Source organism: Sinocyclocheilus rhinocerous, unplaced genomic scaffold (assembly GCF_001515625.1).
Source record: "Sinocyclocheilus rhinocerous isolate Xijiao unplaced genomic scaffold, SAMN03320098_v1.1 scaffold4923, whole genome shotgun sequence".
In the NCBI taxonomy this organism is placed as follows: Eukaryota; Metazoa; Chordata; class Actinopteri; order Cypriniformes; family Cyprinidae; genus Sinocyclocheilus; species Sinocyclocheilus rhinocerous.
Genome location: NW_015656588.1, coordinates 143,142 through 155,243, shown reverse-complemented (window position 1 = coordinate 155,243; position 12,102 = coordinate 143,142). Strand labels below are relative to the sequence as shown.

The 12,102-nt window shown below is 34.8% G+C and overlaps 1 protein-coding gene across 1 annotated transcript in view; it reads right to left on the bottom strand.

Moving 5' to 3' along the window:
* Positions 1–7,318: 7,318 nt before the first annotated feature.
* The window catches only part of LOC107720303 (E3 ubiquitin-protein ligase DTX4-like), a 22,051-nt gene continuing 17,267 nt past the window's right edge, over positions 7,319–12,102 (bottom strand). Inside the window, exon 7 of the mRNA XM_016527987.1 lies at positions 7,319–9,404. Coding sequence (XP_016383473.1) covers positions 9,177–9,404 — 228 coding nt within the window. The 3' untranslated portion in view covers positions 7,319–9,176. The remainder of the gene's footprint in view (positions 9,405–12,102) is intronic.

The window sequence follows — 12,102 nt, the reverse complement described above, 5'->3', positions numbered from 1 at the left end:
GTCTATTAGACGTATATATGTAGTCGTTTAATAGCCGTCTAATTGATGACTAGTATATAAATGGGCTATGATTAGACGTCTATTAGATTTTCACTGACAGCCCAAGTTTAGCCTCGTTTTAGCCTAGACGTCTAGGCTATATTTAGACGTCTAATAGACATCTTTTAAACGCAAAATTGCTTGCTGGGAAGTGGCCCAGGAAACATATATTTTAAATACAAATTGTTCCTATGAAGTCCTTTTTTTACATTGTTAATCATCTGATGAGGAAATATGAATTAACATTCCAGTTGTAAAAGTTAAGTTAGGATCAAATTTGGAGCAATTTACTTATTATGAAGATCCAGCTTCTCCCATAGATGCTGATCACTTGATGAAACAATATAAGCCGCTCGACATGATCCTCTGATCACAATAACCTAATTTGCTTGGTCAATTTGATTCGTTTTAATTAGCTAATTAGTTTCATTCACCATCATGAACATTCTGTAAATAATTACACACAGCTACATTAGAATAGTTGTCAGGACTGTAGTTTTAAGGTTTACTCTCAACATTATTATTATTCTCAACATAGAGCCATTTCCACAGAAAAACACCACCAACAATTTGGGCATAACTTCTGCATCTCAGACACAAGGGTAATGACCTAGTGACAAAGTAGCCAACCGAGTAACATTAAAAAGCTACATGTACAAAAGCATGCCAAGCTAGAAATGTGTAATGCTCATCTTTATTTGGTAAGGCCTTTATTCAGCCTGCTTTCAGATAATCGCTGCTTTCATGAGTCATGCTCATTTTATTGTTCTATATTATTCTTGACCTCATTTTCACATGATGACTATTCTAATTAAAAATGCAACACTTTGTTCATGTAACACTCATATTTGTCTTTGTTAATACATTTTATGCTGATTTCATTCTATTAACTCTGATTAGTGGGATTTTGGTGGATTGGTTGTAGAAGACTGTCTTAAGATGGTGTAGAAATGCAGTACACAACAGTGCACAAATCAGTTAATCATCTTGAGAAACAGCTGTGCTGGCTCACAGCTGTATTTCACAAGTTCACATGTACATCTAATCCTTGACAGTGGTCAGAGTAAACCCATTTAGCTTGCTCTCTGTAAAGGAGGAGCTCAAGTATGAGACACATCTTGAGCCCTGGACTATAATTACATGTATCTTCTATAGAAAGATTAAAAATGATGACTTTTGGAGGTGGAGGGACTGGAAGAACTGTCACTTGCTTGAAGTAAGCACTCGCTTTAAAAAGACAAGATAAACAAGCTGCACCTGAACCTTCATTTATAACTCCAGTGGCACCTCTATTGTAGGAGGACTCATTGTTGTCAGTTATGGTGCTTTTCATGTTATTACGAATAATATTTGCATTCTTTTTTTCCATTCACAGTTCATTTGCAAAGGGACATTTTCTGACAATAAGCATGAATCATCTTCACTCTGCACATACTTTTTATACTATTGTTCTAAATGACACTTATTGAGAAAATATTTATTGCTCCGATGGCATTTCTTGTCTCCACCTGCTTTGACATTTGAGTAGCTATTCAGATATCTTGATTGATTGATTCTGTTGCAAACTAACGTCATATAACGTCATATTCATCAATATATTCCAATTGATATTTGATATTTTAGTACACCTAGGTGACATGAAATTGTTCAACCATGACTTCCTGTTTCACAGGGGTATAAATGAGTTAACACATAGATCAAATTCCCTTAGTCATTCATCACAAGACCAAAGAATATAGCTGTGATGTGCGGCCAACGGTTGTTGAGCTTCACAAAATGGAAAGTGGCTTTAAGAAATAGCAAAATAGTTTAAAATACCCATTTCCACCATCAGGGCAATAATTCTGAAATTCCAGTCAACTGGAAATATTATGAATGAACCAGGAAGAGGATTCTATCAAATACTGACTGCCTTTGCTAGAAATCTTATAATACATTGTGGTTGGATCTTCCTTCAGGACAGTGATCCAAAACATACATCAAAATCGGCACAAAAAATGATTTACTAAATATAACATCAAGGTCCTGCCATGGCCAGTCCCCTGACTTATATGCCTTAGAAAACCTGTGTGGTGAAAATGAAGAAGAGAGTCCACCAGTGTGGACCTCAATTTGAAGGATCTGGAGAGTTTTATTATGGAATGGTCTCAGTTCACTTGCCATGTATTCTCCAACCTTATCAGGCATTATAGGAGAAGACTCAGAGCTGTTATCTATAGGCAGGGAAGTAGCACAAGGAATTGACTTTTCTGTCCCCCTCACTTCTGAAATGATGGCTACGCCCCTGATTGTGTTGCACATATTTATCAAAACAAATGTATATAGTGTATATGTGTAAGTGTGGTATACTGCAAAATCAGTAAACAACATTAACTTGAACACTAGAACTAGACATTAACTTTACTTGAACTTGAAAAGTTGACTATATCAGACTTGACAAACTCACCAACAGCAAGTTACACAAACAAAGCTAGACAAGAGACTATTGAAACATGAGGGCTATTTTAAACACAATAGGACATAACTGGATTATGGTGAATTCTTAAGTTAAATGCAGAGTTTAAAATATAAAAAAACCAAAACCAAAATTATCTCAGTTTGGACTAGGAACAGAACTTATGAGTTAACGCCTTAGTAGCATTACTTTGATTGCATGTTTCCTCTACATTTAGACAACTTGGTTTGCAACAAATATGACAGAGAAACTTCATCTGAATCAGTCACGCACAAGATGAAGTCCCATTCACTCTTTCAATAGCTTTGTACCATGTGTCTTTGAATATGTCAATTCCATTTTGATCTTTTCTATTGACATTATTTTTGAATGACATAAGTTATATATTCTTGAAATTAATCCCTTAAGGTGTGAAGGAACCTGCAAAACTGAATGTATTCACGATTTAGGAGGCATTTAAAGGTGGGGTAAGTGATTTTTCAAAAACGCTTTAGAAAACTGATTCGGGCCGAGTAGCAAAACAACCTTGTAGCCAATCAGCAGTAAGGGGCGTGTCTACTCATGATGTGGAGGAGAGAGCGTTCAGTGCACAGCACAGGACGGACATTAGCCGAGCGACAGAAAGATAAGGTGCGTCCCAAATCGCGTACTTATGCACTATTCTATGACGTTTTGTGGTATAAATAGTGCGAGTAGTGCGTTCACACTGAAAATTCCAAAAATAAAAAGTGCACTTTAAAAACGAAGTGTGGAATGTTGAACACTTCATGCACTCAACTGCCGCAGCTTTAATTACATAGCGAAGGGGGAGGGGCTATCAGACTCCATTTATGAATGACAAAATAACCTTATATAATTCATACACTACATGGTTGAGTACAAGTGCATAGTGTATAGTGCGTCGTTTGGAACGCAGCTATAGAGATGGCGGATAAACAAAAGAGGAAACCGTCTGCGGAACAAAAGAAGGCAATAAGGCAAGAAGTAGGACGTGTAAATATCGGATCAGCTTTCCAGCGCTGGAGAGAACTCAAGGAGCGGAAGGCCTGCGATCGGACACCGAGGTCGCTTTGTTTCTTCTCGATAGGCGAGTAACGCCGTGTCTCCGCCGCAACAGCTAAAGTCTGTCTAGTACACTGGACGTGACAAAGCGACCGTTGAAAATCATTTGAAATGTGTGTCAATACGTCATGAATAGAACGCAGCAGCAGTTTTCTGTCGGGGATTTGTCGTGTCGCATCCAGTGTAGACCATAGATATGTATATATATCTATGGTGTAGACCGCATCACTGATTATAATGAGTTCTATAGTATTTTGTCGCGCCGCGCCACTCGCATGTATATATATATAAACATTTAAAGTTTTTCCTTTCCCAGCTAGTTCCCAAGGCAACATTTCTCATTTTCATTTAGTTTAACTTGCATGTACTAAAATAACTAAAAGTAAAATTAATAAAAACTATATAGACATACTTTTAAAAAAAGAATAAAATAAAAATGGGCAAAAACAACAAAATTACTAAAAATAAAATAAAAATGTATTAAAATATACAAATAAAACCTAATTCAAAATATTGGAAAAGCATTAGTTTTTTTTTTCAACTGTTTACACACATTTTCAAAACTTTGCCTCTTTTCTCAAAACTTTACACACAAATCCAAGAATTGCACACACAAAATGCAAAATGCCTCACATCTCTTGCAAAATGAAGCACTGCATTCAAAATATCACAAACATCTCAAAAGCAAACATTTGCAAACACCTTTGCCATAATATTAATTCCTGTTAGAATTTTGTGTTACAGAGAATTGTGTGTTGTGTTTTGTAAAAAGTGTTTTATGAAACTGAAAACTGAGTCAAAGGCCGAAAATTAGTGTATGGTTCTGCAGATTTGGTCTGTGGTTCTGGCATTTGAGTGTCAGCTTTCAGAAATTGTGTGACAAGTAAAGATTTTGTGTGCAAGCGGTTGAAAAAAAAAAAAAAACTATTAGTATCTCAAGGATAATAAAATAGCACTGGGTGTGATGCATGAGTTCTCACACATGCACGCGCACACACACACACACCCACACCCACCTTTAGGTTACAAGAAGTCAGTCACTGTAAAACAAGTTAATTACTGACCAAACAAAAAGAATGACTAAAAAACAGGGCATATAACCTATTTTCCTCATGTGTTAACCACACATCTATAAACAGAAGTTACACTTTATGTACTGTATATGGTCACAATGCATAAAGATGAGAAACATTGTGAATTGCCACAATAGATAATTAGGCATAAAGAAAGTGAAATTAAGACATGTAGGGACACATAAGAGCCTACGGTTTCTCCTTTTCCTTAAATAGGGCTTGGTGTTTGTTAGGGCTAGTTCTCAGGGACATGAATCGGAATCATCATCACACCTAAATCATCATTACACCACCAGGATTCAGCTGCCTCTAGTGGCAAGAACCTGATAATAGAATGTTTGTTGTGACCTATTGAAGTAATTCTGGCCCTTCCTGATCAACTCATACATCTCGCCCCAACTGATACATCAACTGCACTGAAAGGAATACCATAATAAATTAAACGCATAATAAATTAAATCACTGATTCTTCAGAAGTAGGACAAAACAGGGTGCAAAATTGAAAAAATAAAACCTTGTACTCAGACAACTGAAACTACATTTATGTATATTATATGTACTAAGCTACTGAGCTATGCTTTGATGCAACCTCCCAACTTTTCTCTTTTTTTATCAAAATGTGCTTTTCTCCTTGGACTGTGTAATATAATTTCAACTTTATTTTTAACAGCAGTCAAGATGCGTTTAACATTTCAAAACACATTCTCATGTTAGAAGACAGATTACACTTTCACATGTGACCAACAATTCCACAACAAATATAAAATATCATAATAAAATATTCCTCTGACGGAGGTGACAGACCGGACAGAGTTGACAAATCTGACAGTGGTTACGAAAACCTGAATTTGTAGTCATTTTAATTATCTATTACATTGAATCAATCAGTTACTGTATTAAAACAAACAGCGAGTATGCTGTTGTTTATAAAGCTTTTATTCAAAATTCACATTTAAATATTTTGATATATCATTGGAACACAAATAATCGATTTTTACTTTTAAAAACAGTTAAATGAACAAGTTGTTACCTCTATCCATTTACATTCATCATATTCAGATTTAAACATCTTGACAAATGATCCAAAAATGACCAGAAAACATGTGATCAGCATACAAACAAACTGTATTATGTATAGATATGTTTTATTTTGTGTTCCCTCAGCCTCATGTTCCCTGAATCTTGTTCCCTCAACCCTAACTCTGCTAGAAGTGATGACTATCAATCCACAAAAGCAATATATGCTGTCATGTCACATATTTAGTATTTATACATTATTAGAAAAATGAAACACTCTTTTATATCTAATATAATTCAAAATGACTTGAAAACCACAAAAATATGATGACTTCACGTTGAATGCCAACTCCATCATTGGCCCGTCACCACCATCATAAAATCTGATGGTGGCGACATCTGACGGTGTTGACAAATTTGGCATTTCTTTCACAAAACACAAAAAAGTTCATGTAGTAGTCGTTTTGTTTTTTCTGTTGATGCTAGATGCTAATAGAACCTGCTTCAGGGGCACAAAATTATCTAAATATTTCAAATAATTTCCTCTGAAATTGGAAGATGGTGTTGATATATCATGGTTGTGACACGGGAAATATTAACATTAGGATTTAAAACATTCTAAAACTATAAAACTTACCAGAGCCTGCCTGACACTGATGTACTCTGCAGAGGTGGAATGTGGAAAGGGGGTCGCAGTGGTTCCCAACCCTGGTCCTGGAGGCACCCCAACACTGCACGTTTTGCATGTCTCGTTTTGGGGGGGCATAGCAAAGCAAAAGAAACCTATAAATTGATCTTAAAAAGGCCATTGAACATAAAAAGTAATCAGTAAGCAAAAGATAATATAGTCCTTTAATGTGAGAAAGGTATTTGATTCCGTGGCTGAGTATGTCAATGGTTTAAATAAATTAAAAAATAAGTAAGTTTGAACACACGCCTGTCACAGTTTCAGAACTGACTGAACAGCTCCTTCTGGTGGAAAAAAAAGTGACAATACATGGTTATTAAGTGCTATAAAGCCATTTTTTGGAATTTACTAAAATGGCAAAAGCTGATTTGAATCACTTTTATGCTGAAGAACCATTCTGGGCTAAACAGGTTCTTTATACGTTTTTTTATTTCTATTATTATTAGACATTTATGATCTACTAATCTTTTTCCATTTATTTCCACTCAACTCGTGCCTAAGGGGAAAACAAAAATTGGGCTCTATTTTGAGTTTTTCTTAGGCTATCTACCATATGTGACCCTGGAAAACCAGTCATAAGGGTCAATTTTTTTAAATTGAGATTTATACATCATATGAAAGCTGAATAAATAAGCTTTCCATTGATGTATGGTTTGTTAGTATAGAACAATATTTGGCCGAGATACAACTATTTGAAAATCTGGAATCTGAAGGTGCAAAAAAATCTAAATCCCGAGAAAATCGCCTTTAAAGTCGTACAAATGAAGTTCTTAGTAATGCATATTACTAATCAAATGTATTTTTGGCTATTGCTACAAATATACCTGTGCTACTTAAGACTGGTTTTGTGATCCAGAGTCACATATTTACTGTAGTGCACTTAGATTCAGACATGTGAACATTTGTTTGAAAAATTGATGTGAAAAAGATTTAAAGTATTTCAACAAAAGGCTGAAACATAAAAAACAGCTGCTGCAACAACATCAATTTATTAAAAAAGACAAAACAAATTAAAGTGTTTTCTAAATGCACTTTATGTTTCATATATCATTATGCATAAAAGCTACAGATTACCATAACAAAATGTCCTACAGTATTTTATGAAAAGTGAATGATGATGCAATGACGGCGAAAGCATTCGATTTCTCTTTTTCTTTTTTTTAATTTTCATGTACAGGTATTATCATGCTTAATTCTCCACTTGTCAAAAAGTTCCCCCCCCCCTCACAAAATTACACATTTTTATTTGATCATTTTATCTTAATACTTAACAGATTACAAAACTCTACATAATGCAGTTGGTCGACTTCTAAGCTAATTCCCCCGCCCCCAACTTCATATGAACAAATATAGCATTTGTTGTGTAGACAGACAAAAATAAACCAAAAAGGCTCAACTTTAAGTATAAAATTTCTCAGTATGAAACATTCTTAAAACAAAATAAACTAGGAAAATAGAAGAAAACATTAATATAAAAGAGAAATGCAAACAGAAATGCATGAAGACAATTATGCAGATGAATAACACCGTACCTCTGTGTTGTGGATGCACAGCATACACTCTTACATTTAATCAAGCACAAATGCAAACATACACATGTTGCACGGGCTCACACATGCACAAATACACACATACCAAACAATGGCACGTTCTTAGAAGTGGATCATTATAAAACAGGTCAATATAAGACCTAGCATTACAGACTGGCCTAAAAACAGGATATAAGGACAGTAAAGAACAGTTGAAAAGAGATGCAACAGTTTATGCAAAAAAAATTCATTTTGGCAAACTTTTACTAAACTGACCCTTAGGGATCATTAAACTACCCATCTTTCTAGCCATGAAGCATTTGCTATTCCTTCTGTCATCTCACTGTCTAAATTCATTTGCTTATAGCTTTCTTCTGTGTTAAAGCTGAACATATTTAATGCTGAATGTGGAGTAAAGCAGCACTTCTTGGCTTAAACCACCAAATTGGTTTCCTGTACCGTGAAAATGTGATATTCTACAATCTATAACTATTAGATGCATTAGAGACATCTTTTACCTCAACGAGCAAATAAAGTACTTAAATTATCTGAGGAAGAACAATTAGTTGGTTTTCTCATGCTTCATATAAACCAGCATAAATGAATTCAATGTTTCCATAAAAGTGATTTTCAGCTGATATTAAAATGCTGCTCTATTTTGATGAATCAAAACTCTGAATCTTATGCACACGTTATCATCCGTACAAAAATAGTAGAAATTCTCAATACATGAAAACAAGGAATGATGATGTATGAGAATACAAATTATAATACAAGCATTCATATGCACTAAACTATACTTCTGAGTTCTAGTAAACAGATTGAGAGTAAGTAATCCAGTTAGAGGTACCAGAGTTGACTATAAACACACCCACACTTACGGTTTAACACAACTTACACAAACTCACACTGCAACATCGCTTAAGCAGTTAAAACACGTCAACACTGCTTCAATAACCTGCATTTCCTTAGTCTTTCTATTCCCTCATTTTTCTACCTCACGAGTCCCCTCCACCTCCCATTCTTGCTTTTCACACTTTCCTTTTTCTTTCAAACCTATCTTTCACCTTTAACCAAATATCATTCTCATGTTAGTTGGGTTACTTCATGCCCTAATTTGTATTGAGATTAGGATACTTGCTGACTTGTACCTCATTTACATAGTTATTTGTACCAATTGGTCACATTGTTTTATACCGGTATCAGAGTTCTCTTTTTAATATGAATTCACATGTATTTCTGAGCTCAGATGCACTCCTAGAACATCTAGTACCATTTTTTTTTTCACTGCCATCGAGCACATCCCGTCCTCTTCACAGTTGCTGTTCCTCGTCTTCAGTGATGCCCTGGGCTTTAAGCTCCTCCAGTACATTGTCAATATAGCCATAATCTGGATAGCCATGTGCAGTAAGATTGGAGCCAAATTCTGTCTTGTGATGGATCTCATTCCAGATGACAGTGTCTGATTCTCCTGTGGTGCTGGAGGTGCCCACTGAGAAGATCAGCCGTCGATCCCACGCCACCAATAACAGCCTCAATGCCTAAGAACCAGATAACATTGATATAATTGCATTAATAATAATTAAAACTACATTAAATCTAAATGTGTTCTCAGATCCTCTTTGGTACATTTGGTGGATAGATGTGCTGGCAAAATTTTGCTCATATTCTGATGTAAATGTACCTGAAGTTTAACCTTAAGAGATATAGTGGCAATAAAAAATATATATAATAATAATAATTAAAATAAAATCATTCCATATGTTTCATTGATGTAAAACAACAGAAAAATATATGACTATTCTAAAGTTTGGGCTCATTAAGATTTTACACACATATATATATATATATATATATATATATATATGTGTGTAAAATCTTAATGAGCCCAAACTTTAGAATAGTCATATATTTTTCTGTTGTTTTACATCAATGAAACATATGGAATGATTTTATTTTAATTATTATTATTAGTAGATATAAAAAGGTTAAGAATTTTTTTTTTTTTTTTACGACCATAAGTTTTAATGCAATATAAAAAAAATAAAAAAATAAAATAAAATAAAATTATATATATATATATATATATATATATATATATAATGTATGCATGCAGGTGAAGGAGGATGTACTATATATCTAACTTTCAATATATTGTTGAGCGATAATATATTTTCCATTTTTCAACAATACAAAAATCAAGCAGTTGAGATTGCAATATAGTACGTATCATTTTGAGTGTACTGTATGTATCTGGGTAAGGTTGGATCGACTTATAGTAGTTGTATCATTCGTTAATTAATTTGAGTTATTAATTTGTTATCTGGTAATATTGAAAATTATGCAACCTGTACGGTTTTGTTCAATTTTGTATCAATTTGTATTAATCAATGAATGATGTAAGGTAACTTTTATTATTATTATTATAGGTATTATTTGCTTTACTCTACTAAAGAGTGTTCTTTAAACTGTCTAAATGCTTCATCAGGATGATTGAGTTATTTTGATGTGCTAAAAGACCAACAGGAAATATATGTGTGTGTGTAGCTGAGAGTGAGACAAGAAGTGTTATTTTAAAGTTCCTACATGCTCGCTTATAAGAAAATTATTTGTATTAAATACTTAGAAACACATACAGGGCACATAGTTACAGCAGATACATAGTTAGATACCTTAAATGGACACATATGTTGAAAATGTGTTATGATTGGATGAAATAGAAGCATCCGGATTTGATTAGGGTATAAATGCTGAGTCAACATATTTCTCCTGGTCACATTCTGCAGCCATGTAATGACTGTATGACTGTCACCTTTTCTAGCAAGAAAATAAACTTTCAAAAGACTTATGTCTCTTACCTTCATTGAAATGGAAAATTGCCAAGACAATGACAAATGAATTTGCACCAAAATACTGTAGAAATATATTGCACGGTAAAATCCTTAATTTAAAAAAGCACTTATTTTTAGTCTTAAAGGGGTCATATGATGCTATTTTAAAGATCATTATTTTGTGTATTTGGTGTAACAGAATATGTTGACATGCTTTAATGTTCAAAAAACACATTATTTTTCAAATACTGTACATTATTGTAGTTCCTCTATGCCCCGCCTCTCTCAAACGCGTTGTTTTCTACAAAGCCCCTCCTTCCGACAAGCACAGTCTGCTCTGATTGGCCAGCTGACCCAGTGCATTGTGATTGGCCGAACACCACAAGCACGCGTCAGAAATGTAAAGTCCCTTTCCATAATTGCGAGCTTCAGCTTTCAACATAAATGTAAAGACAGTACATAATGTCCTTAGTTTTACCATCAGTTCAAGCCCGAAAGGGGAACAGAGTTGCGTGACAGACACAGTGATGATGCTCGTATGTATTTGCAGTACACAAGCCGCGATTAAGAAAGCTGACTCCACTGTGATGTGACCCTGTCTCTCTCTCACGCGCACACACACACATGACGCGATACTCTACACGGCGCAAAACTCAGCATTTGAACAGTCAATAGCAAATACTTAAACTAAAAAAAAAAAGCAAAGTTGGAATTGACCCAATTTTATTTAGAAATAGCCTTTGCACAGCTAGCCTTGTAGGCTACTCTCCTAGGTTCACAAAACTGTCGTCCATAAAATGCGTTGCACAAATTCTCAAACATCTGGGTTGTGCTGTTCTGTTGTAAAATAATAATAAATCTTAACCAATGATTCCTCATTGCATCTACTTTCGGAAAGGCCAAATAAAGTGCTTTTGCTTTCGCACAGAAACACACACTGTCTCCCTGACATGCATGGCTGCATCAACATTACTGCGGTTCCTGAAACCACGCCTTCTTTGTTTGCATGAACATTTGGGCGGCATTACGCAAATATTTCCACATCGTGACGTAGAGATGTGGGGGCGTGTTTGAATGAGGCGTTTTAGCCCGGTCTGGATCAGCCTTCTCTTTTAGATAGAATAAATCCTTTTGTGGGAGACTTTGAGCTTTGTAACTCTGCAGATCGTATACATGCACAAATAGCTACATAACACACTAAAGAAAAGGAAAAATAGAAATCGCATCATATGACCCCTTTAAAATTCTGCAATGTGACGTGGTCGCTACCAAAGAATTACTGTCACTACCGATAATGTGCAGTCACTACCGAAACATGGGATGTTTTGTCAAAAATAAAGTATACTGAATTTTCAACTAAGATGTTATGATAGTTTTTGGTTCAATGTATATTCAAACTAATGAATCC